A 23,256-nucleotide genomic window follows, 5' to 3' on the forward strand; every position below is an offset into this window, starting at 1 on the left:
CCATGTTTTACAGCCACTGATGGTAAGATGCACATAAGAAATCTATATTTCATGTGTAAATAAAACTATTTTTATATGTTTTATACTGCATTAATTTCGTTACTCCATTGTGATAATGATGGTAATAATAATAAATTTATAACTATTGACATTTGTTCGAATTATGTGTTTCTACTAATTTTGCTGCGTCGGTCACCGGTGAAGCGTATAGTGCCACGGCCAAGTTGACTGCCGGTCACTGGCGACCTCTACGGTAACCAACGCGTTAAAGACGAAAGGATCACGATCGGAGAGAATCGTAAAATCACGTGAATTATAGGACGTAGCCTGTGACCTCGTGTCATTTTTCTTTCGACTGGTTTCGCGACACATTTGTATGCGCCAGGCTGGCGAAAAGACGACATTTTTTTCGGAAGATACGAGGCCACGCGTGTGCGACTAACTAAATTGTAATGGTTCGTCGGCTGCTTTACGAGAACCGATTGCTCCTCTCCCTCTGCGTGTTCTCGAGTACGAGACACGATGCGACGTGAATACAAATTAATCGTTTGAGAACTAGCACACGGAGATATCTCGCGCGGTTTCTGCTTTTGAGGGAACTGTTACGATGTTTGCAGGAGAAGTGGAACTTGAAAGTAGGGCTTAAACGTTTGAAACCGGAAATCCAGGCTCTTGGTATACAATTTTAGTAAAATATTCCTCTTTTAAGGAACTCGTCTCATTAAATTAGCTGTTTAGTGAGTCTCATACATATCAATTTATCGATATTTCCAATTTCACGACTAAAATTCATTTTCAAACATCGTAATACTATCAGCGCCGTGTTCTTCGCTTATTCTTCTTACGTATCGTACTTTTAACACTTAGCCAACCGAATAGGCAGATCTCCCCTCTGTGAAGAACATCGCTTAGGTGACCGAACGACGAGATCTCCCTTTTTGACTTTAGCAACGCGTTTCTCTTTTTTGTTGTTGTTATTATCAGTTATTATCTGCTTTTTTTAAAGTACAGTATATAATAAAATACGCCAATTTAATGGTGTTAAAATGAATGAAAAAGTTATGAGTATCAGTTATGAATAAATAAAGTTATAATCGAACGATACCACACTGTAAAAAAAATATTAAAATCCATTATGAATTTTTCATTTCACGTTCAAATCGTGTCATTTGTCTCTGGTCAGCTTTAATGTTTTTAATTTTACCTATATCTTTTTATACTTTTGATGTATACCTTTAATTTGATGTTTTGTATAAACAATTTATGAAATCGTTAAATAAAATCATTACCGCAAGATATATTTTACAAATAATTAACCATTTAAATCATTTTTAGACCCCTTTATTTTTTAAGTAGTGAAAAATCGCTGTGGCATGCGCCGTTGGCTAAGTGTTAAGAAATTGTAGCTTTTTATTAGTTGTATTCTTTTGGCATTTTTCTAACAGAGAAGATCAACGCTATTTAACAATAAGATTATCGACGCTTCGGCGGTCGACGATCCACGGTCAAAGAGAAAAATACCAGAGTTAACTAGATTTTGTTTATGTTAAGGGTCCTTTGGAATTTTAAAAGTTGCTCGAAAGAAACGAAATTGAGACGCGACACGTGAGGTAGCTAAGTGTCTAGTCGTTTAATTAGCGCAGATATACTTTCGAAAATTTTCCGCTTCCAGAGGGTTCCGTTCGTGAGAGGTTTATTGGAAGCTTAGCTATTTTTATGGGCCACCTGTTAGACCGACCATCGCTTCTCTTTCGTTACCTTTTGTCTTCTTTTTCCCTTTGTTTCTCTACCCTTAGTATCGACGCGACCTTTGAACACGTAACCCAGATATCGATGCGTTTGAAAATGCGAGAACAGAGCTTCAAGATTTTCTAAAATATTACATAAATTATCTACGTATATCTAATATACATATACATATATCTAAAATATTATCCAGCACCAAGGTCTTATTTTCAAAAAAATAACACGAACGAACGGTTACAATTTGTACGCATAAAAATTCGTTCATTAAACGATAACATTAATTTCCAAATATTCCGTTACATATTCCGAAATACATCAAATATTCCGAATTACGTCATTATTTCGACAAATAATTATAAAACTCGAGCGAAAAGTATTGGAGCGTTAAAAACAGCCACGACAATAAATCCATCTACCTGACAAGAAACCATCTCGAGAATAGGTAAACAATACGACCCAAAAGCATGACTCAGACGTTGGTTACAGTTGTTAAAGTCTAACCCAAAATCAAACTTTCTCTCTCTCTCTGCCAACCCCATTATTTTCGTTTCTCTCGCATCCTCGAGCACTAAAACCTTTTCACACGTCGTTGACTGCAACTTATCCCTGATAACACCCTTTCGCAAAAGGTTAAACGGCCAAGTCTATATTTTAATAGCTGCTACGAGCAGGTTGTCCAGGTCAAGGATCCCGACGACGTCCAGAAAAGAGAAATCTAAAAAAGGAAATGTAAAGCGATTACATAGCTTAGCGCATGGGACGCGTGTAGCCGCGAAGAAGGTGGAAAAGGTCAGGAAAGGAAATGCGTAATACTCAAGGATACCAGGCTCGACGATTTTCTACGCAGACACCCTCGAACCGGCATCGGGGAAAACGAGACTCGTGCAACCAATTCACCGTCTACCCGGCGCACACGAGTCGCATAGGGTAATGCAATATAACATGTGGAAGAGGGTGTCTCCTAGCAACCCTATGTCTTCTCACCCCATTCTCTAAGCTTCGCCCTAAAACACCCTAAATCCGTCGGTTGCACGCCGACACCGCCGCGAAACTTTCTCTACGTGTTTTCGCAGGTGTCTCCTCTGGTGATGCTGATGCACTACCTTTTACAGTTTCTTCGAGTTTGTTTCGAGCATCGAGGGGGTAAGTTTTGCGGTGGCGAAGAATTTTACAAGTAGAATCTGAGACAATCTCATAGCGAGACACACGTTGGGTGTGGATAACGGTGGATAATTGTATCTTATGTACGAATAACAAACCTAGTATTAGGTTGTCCGGAAAGTTTCTTTCGTTCGATAAGGCGATGATAGATGAGCAACAATTTCTGTTTTATATTATTTTATTGAACTAGGTATGATCCATTTCGTTATATTTCTATTATCACGTTCGTGCTTAATTCAATGAACTAGTATAAAACAAAAAACATCGTGCGTCTATTATTTCCGTATAAAAGAAACTTTGCCGACAACCTAATTGTTTTAAGACGTTTGATAGCGTATCATGTTTACGATTAATAATTACGATTAATAATTCTCCGTAAACGAAAACCTTATGGCCTTCATTTTGTACTTTACACCAACTATAAATTTCCTCCCTGATATTTAATCTTCTTCTATTTCTTGCAATTCAAACAGCGATACATATATCGTAGGAAAATAAAATTTGATTTAATTCCCTAAATTCTAAATCATCGTACTCAGTCACTTTCGTCAGCCTCGTCTCGTCTGAAATCAAACAAACAACCGAAAGATTGTCACGATCGAATCTTCTTTTCTATTCTTATTCCTCTGTCTGTCTGTCTGTCTGTCTGTATCTCTCTCTCTCTCTCTCTCTCTCTCTCTCTCTTTCTCTCTATCTCTTCCTCTTTCTTGCTGTTTTATTCACTCAGTCGACGAGCTAACTTACGCGAGAAGATTGGAAAAGTGGAAGCGTGTCGACCCTAAGGGCTGCCGCGCTCGCGTCGATTGTTTCGCCCCCGGTTCGCCGAGGCTTTTCTTCGATTATCGAGCGCAAACGAGTTTCGATTTTCAGCTAGGGGAGCCGTGAAACTTCACAAATGCTTTTCTTTCAGTTCGACTAACGAACACAGTCACGCGAGTGTACACAAACGCTCGGTTATACGGGGTGTTCGCGTCTACTTGATGATTCCTCTCGTCTAGCAGCTTTCAACTCGCGGCGCAACGTCGTACGCCGCGAGATTTTATTTAATCTCTACTCGAAACAGCTTGCACTTCCTTTGACGCGAACCTTTCTCCCTACCTTTTCGCCCCTTCCCTTCTTTCTCTTTTCGTTTTCATTTTTTACGTTGCTTGACTTTCTTCGCGCTGATCGATGTAGATCGAGCAAACGGCCGAGTCGTTGTTGCGTTTCTAGAGGAATGAAGGAAGAGGGTGAAGGTCGCGGAAGCCGTATAATTGCGATGGTAAATGGAGAAACAGGTTTTCGTGAAAAGGGGAAACCAATGGAAGCCAAATAATAGAAATTTGTAAGTCGAAAGAAGAAAGAGATTGTATCGTGATTTTATCGCGAAATTTAATTAATTAATGTAAATTAATGTAATATTACCAATATCGACACCTGTCTCGTTAGACCAATCTTTATCGTAGTATAGTATGAATAACATGTCAATTTATCAAGCCTCCAGGATTTCCTCGCTTTTGCCTTTTCACCTGCTGCGATAAAATCGCTCGCATTAGCAAACCATACTAGTTTTCATTTAAGACGATAATTCTCGCTTTCGATAATTTCCAAAATTTCGATTTTCAAGTTTCCTTGATTCTCCATAGATATCCTAATACTTATAAACTTTTACAACGATTGCGCGTTATTTACTATCTTTCAATAACTGATTCTCTAATAACAATGGAAAATGGCGTAGATTGTAAAAAGAGAAAGGCAATGAAATAGCACAAGGAAATCGTTAAGTCGACGAACGAACAAAAGTCTTGAATCAATAAAACTCATGTAACGTCGCAGCAAATACAAAATATCTGAACACGGATCATCCTTTATCTCCCGACTCCTTCGATTCCTCCACTTCCGTAGAAAACAGTCAATCGTCAGTCTCGTGGAACAGAACACCCCGTATATTGTCCACACACTGGTATTCATCGAGGCGTTTAGTGTTTGCACGTAGGGGGTTGAAGAACGAGAGAGAGAGAGAGGGTCTCGCGAGCGTGTCAGGATTTCCCCTTTCTTCACGCTGGCACAATTATCATGATCGTTAATTTCGTGCGTTCTCTCTTTCTCTTTCATAGACGCACACACGCTTCTTCCACAGATCCGAAAATACACGCAGAAACATTTCACGTGCGTGTTGCCAGTTGCTAACGAAAAGCAACGCGCCGGTTACATTGTTGCACGCCGGTAGTCCCACTTTAGGCGGTTCTGCCTTTGTCGCGTGGATACACGTTGCCTTCTGTATGAGCTGAAACGATCGATAAAATCGTACGTTTCGTTGTTGTGTCCTGCCTGTGCATCCGGCCACGTCGTCGTTCTCTTTGTTAAACAGGACAACAACGACAGAGAGCGACAAATAACGCCGAAACAATTGCGCTTCTCTTTTTCGAACGTTCGCTCGTTCGTCTGATCGGCGATTCGGTTTTAAAGGTTAAAGGAATAAGAAACGGGGATTGTCGCGCGTTACACAGTTCTGGTTACAATTTTAACGTCGTTTACAATGCTTTTCTCAAATAATTAACAGCTGCCTTTCATACCGCTGCTTTTATATTCCTACGCAAACAGATGCGGATGACTCAAGGTTAAACATACTTTTTGACCCGTGTCTAAAGGACCACAGCTAGACAGTTGGAGAAGTACCGTTACGATCGGTATCGTTGCGACCGCCGCAACTGAACCAATAATCGCCATCCTTGTGCGTTTCGCGATCGATCGATCGGCATTATATCGATGCGATTTATCGGTATTATGTAACAGAGATTCGCGAAGGCTTGAAACTCTTTCACATCGCGCCTATCTTCTACTTTATAAATTTTCGTCGATCTGATCCTTTTCGAATGCAATCTCGAACGATTCCAAATTTCCGAGAATCTCAGACAAGTTGAAAAAATTTCCAGTTACAGTCCTCGACCAGAATCCGTAAAATCTTAAAGAAACCGTCTACGTATCTGGAATATGTCCTTTTGAAAAACGAATTCCCAACGCAATCGACCTGAAACACATCGTACTCGTCCAATCGATCGTGAACCGGTGTGTCCAGCCTGTAACTCGGCCTAGTGTAAGTGGATTGAAATCTCGCCGAGCGTTTCGTACTCGGCGACGCCAGACGCCGCGTGCACGACCACGACGACGACGACGACGCTCTTCGTCTGGACGCCAGTCGTCCCCTCTGTCTACCACATCGACGCGGGATTGATCGCGTACACGGTAACGCCGGCGAGAAAGAAGGAAGCCCACCACGTTTCCCAGCGCGCGGACAGAGGCCGATTCGGCATGCTCGTAAATATTTAATGGAGATTCGCCGCGGGAATCCTATGATGGTGGGTGAAACAGGCACGCGTAATACAAGAGAACACGTTGCACAAAGAGGAACGGTTTCGATGCTCGAATTTTCTCTATCTCTTCGATTTACACCCCTTTCCTCGCTTTTTCTACTTTCTTTTTCCCCTCTTTTTCCTGTTTATTCTTTTCCCCTCCATTATTCGTCCGCTGTTACTTCTTTTCTGTCTGGCAATATTTGGCAGCGACGGTCGATGAATGAACGAAAACCGCTGGTCTTTCTTTCTTTGTGCGATTTAACCGTGATACCGTGAGCCAGTCGCGACTACCCACTCTGTTGCCTGTTTCGGTTTGTCTTCCTTTCTATCCTTTGGTACTCCGATGGACGCTGGGAATACACCGCGTCGACAGAATGCAAGAGACTGGCGGTTGAGTATGTTTGGGAGGAATTTCGAGAATAGACACGGTAGGTTGATTTTGTTTGGCAGATGGAAATAGGGATAGTTGGTGTTTGTATGGGAAAAGCGAGTCAAATATTTGGCGATTAGAATAATAGAAGAGATGCGTGGAGATAAATCGAACGACGTAATGAAAATTTTGGTAGACTTTTTAATTTTCCATATCCAGTACCTTTAAATATCGCACAGTGGACGTAATATCTCGTTTGAAGGTTGCGCCGAAATTTTTCTTCAAAATATCAAACATCTTATTTGTATTATCGAAAAAACGGTAAGATGGGAACATGAAAGTTGGAAAAGCGCAAAGTGTTAATTATACGTATTTATGAAGAAGATGATAATTATATAGAGAGATTGGAACACCCTATAGATTGAATCGGTTTTAGAAAGTAAGTTCGGCCGGTTCCATTGATATCGATCTTTTTCTACGAGTCTATAGAGTCCACGCATTCGTCGAATCGCTGCGATAAAATCGAACCCTTTGATTTAATGAATAATCGACGAAGAAACGTCGAGGTAGACGATGCAGCTGTGTCGTAAATATCAAGGTACTTCTACGTGCAATTAAACTAACAGCCACGATAAACAACCATCGGGAGCAACAAAAATCGAAGTCACGCCATCGAGATTCGGATCTAATCGCGTCCTAACAAAACGATCACGCGACCAGAAGCGACTATTAAGCACACGCGTATCTCGAACGCACCTCTGCTATCCTGTACGTACTTCTTACATATAACAGGAATGTCGATAACGCGATCGAAAATTCGATTGCTGCCTTCTCGATTACCTAAATCTTTCGGTGGTTTCACTTCCAAACTCCCCCGAGTTATCCGCGAAGAAAATTCCCTTTTCCAATCGAAGGGAAATGGATTCGTAGGGGAGCAAGCCTGCTCGGGATTCACCTTTATGGAAATGCCAAGCCCGGTAACTGCAAATATTTGGCAACCACGTCCGAACTCCCATTAATTTCCATCCTGTTTTCAATTTCGCCAAGACGGAACATCAGCCACCGATCGCCTTCGTTTTCCACCCTCGAACAACTCTTCCTTTCCAACCAAGTGCAAACACTTTCAACTTACAAGCTTCCCCGGGGAGAAGTTGCAGCCGCTGTCCCTGGAAGGAACGATTTTCGACGTCATTTGTATTCCGTTGGAATCGAGGCGAATCTCGCAGCGACGCCAACGCATCGCTGCCAATATCTGTAATTTCCATCCTCTAAACAGGCACAGGGCACGCGGAAAATCGCACCACTCTACGAACTTTGAATTTTCAGTCTCGATCGGCCATATTATGGAGTTTCACTCGTAACTTTGGCTTTCGAGATAAGAGACGTCGAAAGGTTTGCGTCTCGATTTTGTCAACGGCTGCTCGAATTTCAATGAAATGACGTGTACGAATTTTAATGCGATCCTTAACGCTAGCTCGCTCTATTAAGTAATAATGAAAATTTTTCTCTTTTTTTCGCGTCATTCTCTGATGACATGATAGATGGGACGGGAATCGATCGACCACGAGTTTCTATAGAATTTCTATGGAGATGAGAATATCTCCAAATATCCAGAAATGTTTGTTGTTTACCTTTTGGATTTACTGGCTTTTGTTGGACAGTACGTTGCAAATAAGCGCATATGATGTTTATACAAAATGGGATACACAGCTTTAGGGTATTATGAAATAGAGAGCTGTTTTCCCAAACGTTAATTTTCCTGCTGATGGAAACGTATATAAAGCGGTAAATAAAACTGAAATATAATTTTTCAACAATTATGGTGCTCTTTATTCTGGTAAAAACTCGCTCTTGAAAACTTGTTTCATTGTCGATTAGAGCTTATTGGCCATTGGAACGCGATTATGGTAATTTTTACAGCTAAATAAATTGTTTGAAACTTTCGGCTAAATATACATATCTTTCCCTTGTTACGGTCATTTAGCCTTGCCATTTAAAGGTAGTATAATCTGTATATTGCTTTTGAATACAGTCAGCTGAAACATCTAGCCTGCTTCGTTTGCTTTAATCTGTTTGCACTCTGTTCTTACATCGTATACGTATTTCTCTTTCTGTATTTACACATCGTTTGAATATACTTGTAAGCTTCCTTGCCGCGTTCCATGCCTCTTTTCTTCGAATTTTACCACCCTGCCTTCTAAGAGAAGAACGAAAGAGAAGAAAGAGGAGAACAAAAGAAAAAGCGAGTAGGAAACATTTCCAAGAAAATAATAACTCTCTCTCTCTCTCTCTCTCGCTCTCGCTCTCGCTTTCGCTCTCGCTCTCTCCCTGCTCTTTGCGTTCTGTGCAATGGTAATTTATCTGGCGAGTAAAAAAATATTTCCCAATAAATCGAAAACTGGTTTCTTACGATGTGAAAGGAGGAAACAAGACAGAATCGATATCCGACGAATGTCATTCGCTCGTTAATCATATAAATGACAAATCCTCGGGGAAGGATCTCGCTGTAGGTACCATACCCTCAGGGCTGACTGCATTTTTCTACGGTTTTTCATGTTTGCGATAGCAGCGGCTCGAAATCCGCCCTTTGCCACGTGGAGATTGGCTTCAGCGACGCTATTCGCGGAAATCCACTTACAATGGAAATTTCCCAATTTCCGCGTGCAACGCCCTTTTAAATGCCGACGGAAAGACGTCGGCCGACTCTCTCTCTCTCTCTCTCTCTCTCTGTTCATCGTCGTTACGCTCGAATCGCCAGACTGTGCGTGATAATCGAAAAAAAGTTGTTGATTGGACAGAGGAGTTGGGAAAGGACGGGAATGATTCTCTGATTCAGCTTTAAGTCAGAAACGAAGAGAAAAACTCGCGTGATTTGCGTTCGAGCACGTCGATATGAAATACAAAGTAAGGTCTGTCGGAAGAGAAAAATTCAGAGGTTTCCTGGAGTTTGAGAGATCGAGTGACGCGTATAGGAAAAGAACGTGGCTTGTTCAGCCAAACATCGGCCGACTCCACCTTTTTTCATCCCCGCGTTAAACGGAACGAAAGTAATTATTTTGAACGCGCGTGAATGGGCCGGCTGCATCGCGCGAACTTGCCATCATCGATTCGCTCGGAATAATAATGAATCGGCTAGGAACGAACCGCCTGGAGTTTCGTTAAAGGGTGAAAGCTCGTTGGAGCGTGAAGGTGGAAACGATGGAAAAAGGAAAAATAAAAGGAAGAAATAAAACACGAATAAAAAAGACACGCTCTGTTGCGTTTTTTGTGGTTTCCCCAATTCAATAGCTCTTTCCTTTTTCCACGATTTTTTCGTGATTTTTATCGTTTGGAATTGTTTAAAGACAACACGTTGTAACGTAAAATAAATATCAGAGCCGCAATAACGTGGAACAACGTTGCAGAGTACGTTCGGTTGATTTACTTCGCTTTTTCACAACTTGCGTACGAATAATCTCGGGCAAGATTTTTTAATCTTTCATGGTAACAGGTTTGTTAGAATGTTTCGTAATGAAGGGATTAAACTGGATTTACCGTGTGCTTTGTAATACTGTTGCAAGGATTTCTGTGATTCTCCTTGATTCCATGGGCTTTGCGCTTTGTAATGTAAGTGTTCCACCGCGCTGTAAATTACCTAGCACGGATAATATGCTTCCTAACAATTCTACAACGTTGCTCGCTATCCTAAGGTGTTACTGACTTGCAACGATAATTCGAAGTTTTGTCGTAATGTCGCGAAACACCGCAATACGAATTTTAATCACTTGAAGAATCGTCCAATTTCTTGTTACCATATTAAACGATTCTACGTAACTGCTAAAAGATTAGAAACGAAAGAAGGATTAAAATTAAGACGAAACAATATAGAAATTCGCAAACGTTACAGAAATTTCCATCTTCTTCCATTCGATAAATTTCAGGATACAGTTTTGTATTCTTAATTATTCCTCGTCTGTGACAATGTTAAAAGAATTCGAAACACTAAAGAAAACTACCACGCTTCGTCGAAATAGAGTTTCGCGAAATCGATTATCCGGAAATACCCTATCGTATCACGGGCTCGTCTTATTCCCAAAGATCAAAGACGTGTTTCAATTCTCGTTTGGCCCAGAAAATTGCTACATCTGCGTATCACTGGCAGCCATTCCGACGAAGGGAGATTTCTAATCGAATAGTAACCCTTCTATCCCTGTGCTGTATTCACCGCACAAAATAGAATACATCCTCGTGTTCAAGATTCGAACGTACGCAACCCTTGCGACTCGTTTGACAAAGGTTGCATGAAATTCGCTTCTCATCGGTACCCATTTTACGTTCGATCTATATTTCATCGAATTGGACGTTGCTATATCCGGCTAGAATTTCTGCTAATTCGCGACGATATCTGGCTGATTTATTACAAACGGAATTACCCCGTGACATCCGGTCGCGATGGAAATGATATTCGAGCGTGACCAACATCGCGTCCCTTTAATCTCATTAGGTTCAGCTAGTCGGTCGTGGGCATTTTTCGATTAATAGATGATTGCATCTCAGTTTCAACCGATCTTCTCCGTTAAACGAGTATTCTGTTTTTGTAATTAACTGACGCTTAAAAGGGATGACGGAGTCGCAGGATGAAAGCTGACCTTTCGTTTATAAAAAGAGGAGATGAAAGTTGCGGTTCCCACGGCTCGATTAAACTGGAATCAATCGACTGTGTTAAGGTTGAACATTGGACGATGGTGACACGTGTACAGCGGATCGAATCGATCAGGGGGTTGATCTATGTTTAGAGAGTTGCACGATGACGAGCATCAAGTGTGGATTAAGTTTGGTGATATGGGCAATGGTGGAAGGTGATGTGTTTATTTGTTGAAGTATTTTCAGCCAGATTTTGTCGTTGAAACACACCTCAAGTTTAATAATTTTCTACGTGTTAATTAGCTAAATTCCAACAGGCAATTGTTAACCGTTGTTGTTACAACTTTCTTAAGAAATTGGAGAATTTTTTGATCATCTTGTATCGTTACAAGTTTCGTACCATTATACATACTAGCTACTTTGTGAAACTACTTTTATTGTTTAAGAATAGCAATTTCCTCCGGAGACTACAAAAATCTTCTCTGAATCAAGCTGATGGTAATGCAATATAGAAGCATTGAATTAAAAAAAATTTGTAACTCTGCCTTTGAATTCTTTAAATTTTCTCAACTCCAAGTAGATGTAAATTTACCCTCGGATTATCGGAAATTGCCCTAGAGCGAATTTAACAGCGGTATAATACAAAATACTTTCTGCCTTGAAGTTCCGTTAATTTCCAAGGATCTAAACAGAAATTAATTTCTCCTCAAGCAGATCCAAACCACCCGGGAAACAACTTAACAGAACCCCTCGACATCCAACTTCTTCTTCCCTGTCTATCATTCACAGTCGACAGATTCTACCCCTGTACCGTCCACTCCCTCCTATCGATTCTGTCTTGTTTCATAATTCCCCCTGGCTACAAGGTCCTCTGTCCCTTTCCTGGAAAAAGCAGCCGGTACCGTACAAAGTCGTTGGCTGCGACACGGAAGCGCGTCGCGACGGAAATCCCGGCGTCTTTGCGATGTCAGTACGCTAACAAACGGCGTACCGCGTAACTCTCCGGCTCTTTATGTACCATACACGCGTGTATATACGTACGAGCTTTACGCGATGCAAAAGCTGCACGAGGGTCGTCTCGGTGTCTGCGCCAAGGGGCTTTTAACGGTAGTTCGTCAAATGCTTCTTGGAGCTTTCCAGATACGTCTCACTTTATCTATTTTATATCCTATTCCTTTCTCCATCTTCCTCTCCCTTATTCACTTTTTGTCATTGCTTTTTTATATGGGATCGTTCGAAGAAATTTATTGGACGATCTTCCGTTTTTCTGTCGCGCCAACGGGTATCTACGTCGTGAAATCGCGGCCCAGGGAAGGAGTTAGTACGGTTTTATGGCGTTTATTATTTCGGTGCTTATGGAACAATCGATGCAAATGTCGTCTGCTGTCTGCCAGGAAACTCCGAATAATGCGATTTTGAGGATGAATGCTAATTCGAATGACAATTGGCTATGGAAGGATACGAATGGGAAATGTGGAAATGAGAAGCTAGATATAGAACAGAAATATCTTCCAATGCTTCTTTCCATCTGTATTGGTAAGAAACTGGAACGAGGGATGTGTTTTATCTTATATTTCACAAGGTTTTGTGGTATACGTCTAATGGTGTTATTTTAAACTGGAGCTTGAAACTTCATGTATTAATTAATAGGATGAATCTATTGTATTTTCTATTCTATTTCAAAACTACCTGAAAATCTATTCTCCTACGTGTCGCCTCTTGTGATCAATATTCAAACGTTAAAAATATTCAGAGTCGGAAAGGAAGACAGAAGGAAGAGAAAACTCGTATCGAACGAGTCAATGAAAATAGAATTATTAAATGAAATTTACAGCCGCGTAGATTGGAACAGAAATTGAAGGAACACAGGTCGTATTCGTTTCCTCTGTCGAAGATGGGTGGACCGTTCGAAGAGATTTAGGGGGCTGTTTGATAGCAAGCAGACTTTTATATCAAGACTGTCGTAATCGTAACGCATTACTTTGCTCGTTAACTGCACGCGTCGCGCGATCGAATCGAGCGGAAAAGCGCGGTCACGACGACCGATTCGCCGGAAATAATTCGGGATTACTTTTACGGGCGTGTTTGAAAGTTTGAAGCCGAAGCAGACAGAGAATGGGGCGAAGGAACACGACAAAACGATGGTCGGGGCAAAAGGGGGTGGAAGTTCGACTCGGAGTTCCGAGTGGCTGGAAATTAGCTTACTTAGACGGCAGACTGGAAATATTGGCAGATAAGCGATATAGCCTGGCGTCCGACCGATAAGGGAACAGCGTAGGGCTGCTGCCCTGTTCTACGACCCTCGATGGAAACACGGCTTATTGTCACGCCGCGCGATAGAGGGTGGATGCTGCTCGATCTCGGCGCCGTTGGATGGTTTATTGGGACGTTTCGAAGAATGGATGTATTCCTAGTCTTTGGAAAATTGTTATAAATTGAGCGAAATTACCGTTGATACGCTCTGCTGATACGTATTGATGTTTCAGGAATTATTTCGTCAAGTAATAAGAGTAACAATGAAACTACGAAATCACTCAGGATGTCTGTTAACATAGTTTTCATTTCTGCAGTTGTTAAATACGTGAAAATGTTTCTGTTCGTTTTTAACGAGACAGAAAATAATTCTCATTTTTCAAGATATGTTAAAATATTTGAAGCTTCCTAATTCTTTTCTTTTTTACCTTCTTGGTAATATGTATTGCACGGGTTATTGCGAATTAATGACAGAATATTTTCAATTGAACGAAGGAAAGCAATCAACGCAGGATAATAAGATAATGAAACTTGTGTTTTCTGATTTTCGAAATTTTTGATGGAACGTCTTGTCCGTGGAAGGTAATACGTATGTATTACCGTCCTTTGATAACTCTTTCAGGTATCTAAAATACGTATAACGCGAGTTATAAAGTTTTTTAGACAGAGTCTCGAAAGGATTTTACATTCAAATTTTACATTCGTCGTTGATCGCGACTATTTCTTCCTCAAACGCGTTCAGGACGATCGAACCGCCTTTGTCTAAAACTGCTTTTCATTTTCTGCTCGATTACCATACTGCTCTAATGACTCTTCTAAATTCAATCAACTTCGAATTTGTTTCGGATCGGATCGACTTTTCTCTTATAAACAGTAGAATTAAGAAATAGATAAAAATTTCATAGTTATTGTGACTCTGTTTGACGTAATTGAATTTATTTGATTAATTTGTGATTTGAAAACTTTGATTGATTTAAGTAAGTTTGAAGTTAGGAAGTTTTAGAAATTATCCGACTCTCTCATTTGGAAACTTTATTTAATTTACTTATTTAATTACTTCGATGCATCCATTTTCATTAATTTTCTCGACGTTTCCTATTGTAAGTACTTTGTGTAACTTCGTCCCGTTTAACAATATCGACAAGCAGTGTCGTTCTTGTATCGGACGCGTATTTGTTCACAAAATATCAAACTAGCAGGAAATTAAAGCGAAAGGAAGGAGGTCGGACACGTTTAAAAGTCGAAAAATCGGAGACGGAAATGTAAATTTCTATCGATAAAGAAGAATGTGATTAGGTCGATCTAGTTGCAAAAGGTAAACTCGAACAAACTCGTGGAAATTTACGCGAGAACAGATCTTGCTTGCGTGATTCCTATGCCAGTAGCTATCCACTACCGTTCCGGAAAACGGAAAATTGGATTTCGACGAAAAGAAAAGTTTTTATCGCTTCCCTTACTTTTTGAATCCTTTTTGTTGACTCTTTGTCTCTTCTCATTTTGAGGATATTATTTTTTTTAAACGTTCGAACTTCAATGGGATAAAACTCTTACAGAAAGGAACTCTCATTCAAGCGAGAAATTTTAAACGAAGAATTCTTTTATGAAAATGATATAATTTATACAATTGTACGCAGAGAAGTTCTGGTCGCTGTTTAATTATTCCTGTTATTCGTGTATTCATAATTAGCGTAATCATCGTTGACTTCAAAATGACGGAAGGAGGGTAATTAGATTTATTAATTACATTTGCCTATTGAAAATCGCAAATGATTATTTCCAATCGCGCACTTGCATACGTACACCAATCAATTTCAAAGCGGACAGATATCAATCCGAATTATTAATTGCAACAGTTAACTAACGACAACGATGCTTTCTATAGAGGCATTCATAACTTTGACATTAATCGTTAAAAGATATTACATATATCTTTCTGTTTCATCCATATTCGAAAAAGATGTCTAAATAGTCAGAAAAAAGACAGATCAATCATCCTGTGTAGAAAACCGAACTAGATATCTGTTGCACTATAGAAGAGAACAAATAATTTTCAAAAGACTCGAGTCGAAAAATCATTGAATTCATCGCAGCGCTACAACGGAATACAAATATTTGAACGTTCAATATCATATTCAATTGCATCGAATACAGGAATCGTAAAGTTCGATACGATGTTATATCGTAACGTAGAAACATTTGTAACATTCAATTTCATCCCTTAAACCATATCAAACAATAAAAAAATAAACCTAATCGAAATGACAATCGATAACAGAGAAATATCGTCGAATAATAGTCTCAAGAACGATAATATTCGATTCAGCTATTGAAGAAAACAAACATGAAAGAGAAGTAAGAAGAGAAAATGATAAAAGATTTGTCCGATGCTTGAACCAACTATGATAAACCCTCGAAAGCTCTCTTGTTAAAGACGTCTGTATAACGAGTTTCCTCCTCGAAGCACCGCGATGAAGGATGAGACGTGTATCCAGCCGGTGTATTAAACTCGTTTCCCGTTCGTTTTTCCAGCAAAGGAGCTGAAAGTATGCGGCAGCGTGAGAAGCGGCGGCGAGGTGTGCTGCTCCGCGGACATGGAGGTGAGACTGCAGGCGAGGGCACGCGACAAACACGAGAAAGCCACCAAAGAAACTCTTCAGCGGTTGCACCAGGTCCTGTCTACGAGAGGGACCAGGTTCCACAGTGAGTACCTTCATCCAACGTTTCACGATTTTAATCACTTCATCGTCGGCTCTTTTCGCGCTCTCTATGTTTGCGCGTTTATACGCGTATGCGACAGGGGTGAAGTCCCACTCTACGAACCTTCACACTGGCAAAACGGTTGAACGTTGCCTCTGATGATGAGAGGCAGGCGGTTGCAATTTCGTTTGATCAGTTACCTTTAAACTCGAATGTCGGCACGTTCGTGTGTGTCAGACGACGTTTCTCTTTGGAAAGGTTTTTTCTTTTTTTCTTTTTTTTAGTTTCTAGAGATGCAGAGTCGCAAAAGATTTCTTCAATTTCGTGTTTCTTGAATTTCGTGATAGATTTCGCCTTCTTTTGTGTATGATAGACGGAAACATGAGACGTGGAATACGTACTGCAACTAGAACTGCGAGTAATTTTTTATTTGAAGTTTTCTTCTTTTTCTTTTTGTTTTGTCTTTCACGCGATGCAAAATGTTGTACGATCAGAAATTGTAAATATCGTTGTAAGGTATTTCGACATATAAATGGAATATTAGATTGACAAGATGATCGAATAGAATGTTTCAACGAGCCTTCGCTGGATTATACTGCACAAAAGTACGAGATCGATGGAGTTCAATAAACTCGATATGAGTGTTCAAAGATCAACGAGCGTGTTACAGTATAGTTAGAAGGAAAAGAAGTAGAAATGAAAATTCATCGCGACAGCTCATAGTCAGGGAAACGAAATACGATATCTCGTCAATTATACCACTTCTAAATCACAAAAGGACTTTTCAGACGGTTCGATCAGTCGAACATTCTCGACATTGGCAGGGCGAGTGGCGTTAATAGACGTGAATGAGGCTTCGAAGCGCAATACGTGGTCCGAAATGAGATTTCTCGGTTAATGGCGTCTGGATGGTTGACGCGATTCTTCGACAACCTTCATCTTCCTTTTTATTTCCGAGGGCGGGACAAAATACGAAAATATATGTATTGAAAACGATTCTCAAAAAATGTAAAACAAAGTTTAGGATTGCACGATCGTTGGATAAAATTTGTTGAAAATTCTTGAAACTCGTCAGATCTCTTATATATATACAGACGAATTAAAATATTTGCCAAGAATATTTGTTGTAGATTAATTCTATAGAGATTTCAAATTGATATAAATTGATAGACGATGAAAAATTTCGCTACGTGAATTACCAAAATTAATAGACTCGGTGAAACGAAGGAAAGATTATGTGCCCTCGGGGTACCTTCAAACAGAAAATATAACCACTTGCTCAAGTAAGCGGAACAGTAATTTTACTAATCTTTTAATCCCTGTCCCCGTTCTCCGACCACGTAATTGCCCGTTTGATGTCGGTGCTTGTCTTGAAACTTTTTTGTTCACGTTACCACGTTAATTTATTACAGGGTTGTCTTTGGTGTTAGAGCTATCTCTCGGTAAGATTTTGACATGATCTTACCATCAGCAAAAATCTACGATTGTCGAATACGCTTACTTGTATCTACTTATCGAGCGAAACATTAACTTTAATAGATATTATACGGTTTACAATTCGGGTACAGGAAATATTTACAATCTTCTGACAATATTTAATTAGAGCTTAGAAACATCCCCAAGACTTAATTCTTTACAACATGTAACATTTCTCTAATATCTTTAGACGAAGAAATATCGGTGCTATAGCAAGTTAAATACAAATTTATACTCTGTTTACTCAGGTCTCTCTTTAATCTGGTACACCTGCTGTGTTATTCACGTCGCAAAGACCATTGATCTTTGACCCAAAGATGAATTGTCCTTAATATCGAATGATAAAGTGTTATTGTTTCCTTTTCGAATGGAAATGAGTGGATCGAAGGGTCGACGTGGCGATAGCGAAATTAGACGGTATCACGTCGAACATCTCAGATACGCCTAACGATTCTCATTAACGAAATTAACGGTAGTGGCGTACGAGTTTGCACCACCATGGCCCGACTACCTCTTTGCTCTTCGAGCTTCAATCTTTCCCATGCCCTTTCCATCCGACCACGGCTTCTCTGAAGGCCGTCGTGCTTCCCTTTGAGCAGCTACTACATCTAGCCGCATCTAGCTACGTACCCACTTTGCCTGCCACTCGCCGCGACAGAAGTGCACTGGCAGAGAGAGAGAGAGAGAGAGAGAGAGAGAGAGAGTGTGTGAGAGAGAGAGAGAGGGAGAGAGAGAGAGAGAGAGAGAGTGAGAGAGAGAGAGAGAGAGTGAGAGAGAGAGAGAGAGTGAGAGAGAGAGAGAGAGAGAGAGAGGGTGAGTTAGGGGCGAAGAGACAGGGAGGAAGAGTACAGGAACTCCTATGCAGGGTAGGAAGATAGTGTGAAATATAAGGGAGCGGGAGGGGGAAGTAAAGGCACGACGAAGGGTGGATATGATAGCCAAGAGAGCCTTAGAAATTTCGTATTGACTGCTGTACGTTTCATTCTTCAAGTTCCTTTTGTTTAAGAGGGACTTTTACAAGGCTGTTAGGAAAGCTTAGAATGGTAGAGAAAATGAGTTGACATAACTGTATTTCATTATAGTTTAGCGAACGCTGTTATAAATATTAGGTTGTCTGAAAAGTTTCTTTCGTTTTATGAGTAAATAATAGACGCACAACGTCTTTTGTTTTATATTATTTTACCGAATTACGTACGATCTGCACTGTTGTAAAAAACACGTTTGCGAAAGAAAAATACAACCTAATACAATCTGCTCTCGTTGAATCATAATTATAATCCATGCTCGACGTTACATGGCAATGGTTAAATACAATTTATAGATCTTTCAATTTAAAATTAAATTCAATTTATAGATCAGAACGTAATATACACAAGGCAAATATTTCCGCGAGAACTACGTAAGTTTCATTGGACACAGAGATTTACTTTTCATCTTAATCTCTTATCTTGATCCTGTGATAGAAAAATCAAAATATTCATACGTATATGGAAGCGACACGGCGGATTTTCGGGGAAAAACTGGGGGAATTAATCGCAAAGGTTGGAGCGTGTCGCGAATTAAAAGCTCCGACGAAGTTCCTAGCCAGTCGTCGCGGCGCTAAGTGCTTCCTTCCCTTTTACGCGGCTCGGAGACCGAAGCTTTTTGCCGAGGCGACGCCGTTGTCGTCACCGACGTTGCCGTCGACGATTCGTTACGGGGCTCACCTACCTGTTCTCTCTGTTTCTCTTTCTCTCTCTCTCTCTCTCTCTCTCTCTCTCTCTCTCTCTCTATCTTTCACTAACCAGTTCCTAGCGTCGTTAAAAGGAATTTTAATCACATTCTTCGCGACTGAAGTGACGATAAGAACTGGTTCAAGCTTCACTGGTTCGTGAGGTTACGCGTGTAGAGGGTGGCACGGGCCACCCCTGTCTTTGTCGTTGTTCAGCGAACGGTCGATGCCACTGTTGCTTAAGAAATCGGCGACTTTATATTCTTTCATCGAAAGCTTTTGCTCTCTTCGTAGGATTTTTCGTACGAAAAGCTGTGGCTTGTGTCAGAGCGATAATGGCTATTTGATGACCAGTTATATTCGGCAGATTCGAAAGTATACTGAGAGAGATACATTCTGTCGATAGAATTTCATTTCAAGATAGAGTTTCGAATTCTGGTTTGCTCTGGTTTTGATTTAATTCTAGTTTCATTTTTCGTGACCATTAATCGTTTTGTGTTTGTCTTTCATGTTGCACACAGACTTAGCTTCCTCTGGTACTTTGGTATTACAACTACAGAATACATAGATTTTATTGAAATGATTGTAATAAAACTATTGTATAAAGATGCGATGTAAATAAATAGGTATATATGTATATATATATTTCGCACGTTCCATACTAGATTTTAAAACAGCTTCTTTGTAGAAAATAAAAAATGCGATTTGTCATGCTCTCACGTAATCTTCGATCGCAAGCACAACGAATCCGCGAATCTTTCGTATTCTTAGAGTTAAACGTAGCAAAGAAGGAAAGAAATAGCCTACAGTCTTCTTAAGATTAACTGCTTTGCGTTTGACTTCCATCCCGAAACTTGCTAAAGCTTTGCTCTCTTTACTTTCTCAAACGTAACCAAAAGAAAGTTATATTTTAGCGTGTTAATTACGAGAACTCTTTCTTGAAATTTTGTTTCGTAGTAAGCTGTCGCATATAAAACCGATTTTGCAACAACCCTTTTCTGCATTTCTCTCTCGAAATGAATAGAGTATAAGGTGAAGATAAATGAGTGGCAGAAATCATTCTCAAAGTTCAGACAGAGTGCTACGCAAACTTCGTTAACACCTTATCCTGGCTAGAAGCAAGTAGTTAATTAACGGTTGCAAGTTAGGTACATAGCAAGCAGAGTGTACAGACGCTATAATTCGACAAGAAACAAACATTGTTAACGCGTGATCAATCTAGCAAGTTGAAGTCGCGGCTGTAATTGATTTGCAAATCTCAAGTGATAGGCCCATCCTTGTCTCTAACAGGTAGATCGATTCGATTCGTTTCTTCTGCAATTACAAATTATTCCTATTACAACGAGGCCGGTGGAAAACGATGCAGAAGCATCGTGCAATTAAATAAATTACGTTCTCTGTTCGTCCTTTCGGCCAGATCAATTAATCGGCATTCGTATAAATTATTTATATGTCGATGGCTGGCCGAAGCCTCCGTGAATGTGTCCACCGATCTTGTCTTTTATATTTTCAGATTGCTTCAGTTTCAAACGGTTTTAATTATCACAGAGGGAAAACTGTTTGATAAATCGTTTCTCTTTCCTTTTCTTTTTACAGGTTTCTTCAAGGATCTTCTCGCTAATAGTAAAAAGGTTTTCCACGAGATGTTTAAGAAGACTTATGGAATTCTCTATGAGCAGAATTCCTTTGTATTCACCGACTTGTTCAAGGAACTGGAGAACTATTATGCCAAGGGAACGGTAAGTTTCTAACGGTTTTCAGTCTGGCCTAGATCTTTATACTCAAATCACCTTTCACAAACGATTTCAATTTCTTATAATACACATAAATTGATACGACAATAAATAGGTCACGAATCCAATTTTTTGGCTATTTTCATCCAAACCGTGTATTAGATTGCCCGAGAAGTTTCTTTCGTTTTATAAAGAAATAATAGTTTATCGAATTAGTTTATATATTATAGTTAATTAGTTTATTGAATTATGTACGAACGTAATAATAGAAATAGAATAATAGAAATGGATCATACGTAATTCAATAAAATAATATAAAACAAATTGTTGTTCATCTATCATCACTTTATCAAACGAAAGAAACTTTTCGGACAACCTAATACAATCCGTTTCTCTCGATGATTTCGACCCTGGGCAATTTTTCAATGCTTTGACTCCGATATAGAATTTTAAGTTCACGTTTCGAAAACAATTTCTATCTCATGTAATACAAATTAATATAACAAAGAATAGGTCGTGAATTCAATTTCCTGACCTTTTTTTTTACTCAAACTGTATCTCTTGTACAATCCATTTCGTTCAATGGTTTTGTTCTTGGTGTAGACCCCCGTAGATCATTGCTATCCGTTTCCGAACTTCTCCACTTGCTTCGAAGCTATCGCGGCAGACGACCATCCAATTTCGTTTGCGATGCGACAAATCAAATTCCAGGATAAAATCGATAGGGGGTCACGGTCTCGATTTTCAAAGGCGGAAGAATTTGTTCGTCCTCGCGGTCCTGGACTTTCCTCCCCTTTTAACGAAACCTGCACCCTTCTGAGTTGTTGCGGCTAAGGCTCGTAGAGGGTGAAACTTTCGAAATCGGCCTGAAACCTCGACCCTCCGTCGGCCAGCGGGCGTTTAACCGCGAGCAACGAGACTTCGTGACAGGGTGGTAGAAAACTTCTCGTGCGAAGCCGAGTTTAATCAATGCTTTTGACGTTCAGGACTCGCGAACGTTTGCCGATAAAAGGCCAGAAAATATCCTGGCTTTTAGATTTCTCTTTCTCTCTCTTTCTTCTCCTCTTTCTCCTTTTACTCCTCTCATATTTCCCTAGATTCGTATCTTCCAACGAAGATCAAATGGGCTATTCCTGGACAGCTGCAATTACCCGACAGTTTCACTTTATCTGTCGGGAGTTGTCTCTTGTATTGAAATTAATGTCCAGGGGAAAGTAGAAGCGCCCATTCCATTTTGCTAAAGAAATATCTGGACCCTTCGCATAAACCTTTCGTATATACAAAGAAGCACAGTTTATCTTTCCTTGGGATGCTGTATTTTCTATAAAATCTTTGCGTTATACGCTGCTTCTCTCTTTTTATCATCTTCTAAGCTTTTTCAATCCTTTTATTTTTTATTTTTTTATTTCTCAAAGAATTTGTATCGTTTCTTTAGTCTCTTTGCATTCTTTCGTTCGACGATTTTTTCTCCTTCCGATAGATTTTTTCATTTTTCACTTTGTGAATTTTCAACATCGAAGCTCGCGTTTCCGAAACTTTTCTATCGCTACTGACAAAGAAGATGACGATAGTCTCTTAGCATCTCTTTCGTATGCCGCGTTAACCCACCGCGTCTCCCCTTCAGCATTCTTCATCGATTCTCAAAACACTCGCAAACTTACGTAAGTACGTTCTCGCGAAACCTGTCGCGTTCAGATGATCTAATGGCCATTTCCGTTCGCCATACGTGGCACGCGTTCAAGATCGCACCGATCGGCTCGTCACGTCGTATCGATCACCCAAACGAGAGGGAAAGTTGGTGCGCGAATAAAACGTACACCGCGAAAAGAGACGGAATCGAGGGACTACACTGAGACGACGTATTTCGAGGGCGCGATTGTCATTCAAATCGGCTGGAATTATTCAGCGGCGCCACTTGGACCCGGTTTGGCTCTCGTGCACGCTCGAAAATGGCTCCGCATGAATATATTATTGTTGCAATCGCACGCGTCGCTGCCGGGTAACGAATTTATACGACGGTGATATATCGCGTCGCGGAGGATTCGAATTTATCGAGGACCTCTCGTTTCTACCTTTCTGTCTTTCCATATATATTTCCCCTTTTCGCCTTTTCTTTTTCCTTCCTTCTTTCTCCTTCCTTTATCTATGCTT

At 40.2% G+C, this 23,256-nt stretch overlaps 1 protein-coding gene across 2 annotated transcripts in view; it reads left to right on the forward strand.

Annotated features, from left to right (window-relative positions):
* LOC100647740 (glypican-4) overlaps positions 1 to 23,256 on the forward strand; it is a 147,977-nt gene that overhangs the window by 95,863 nt on the left and 28,858 nt on the right. The window contains exons 1-4 of one of the 2 annotated variants that reach the window (XM_048408710.1): positions 2,569 to 2,673; positions 2,820 to 2,889; positions 16,018 to 16,188; positions 20,969 to 21,111. In XM_048408710.1, the coding sequence (XP_048264667.1) occupies positions 2,835 to 2,889; positions 16,018 to 16,188; positions 20,969 to 21,111 (369 nt within the window). In that variant the 5' untranslated portion in view covers positions 2,569 to 2,673; positions 2,820 to 2,834. Of the gene's footprint in view, positions 1 to 2,568; positions 2,674 to 2,819; positions 2,890 to 16,017; positions 16,189 to 20,968; positions 21,112 to 23,256 lie in introns of those variants that run through there. The other variant, XM_003397838.4, reaches the window with a different exon arrangement.

The sequence above is a fragment of the Bombus terrestris genome, chromosome 9 (assembly GCF_910591885.1).
Source record: "Bombus terrestris chromosome 9, iyBomTerr1.2, whole genome shotgun sequence".
Classification (NCBI taxonomy): domain Eukaryota; kingdom Metazoa; phylum Arthropoda; class Insecta; order Hymenoptera; family Apidae; genus Bombus; species Bombus terrestris.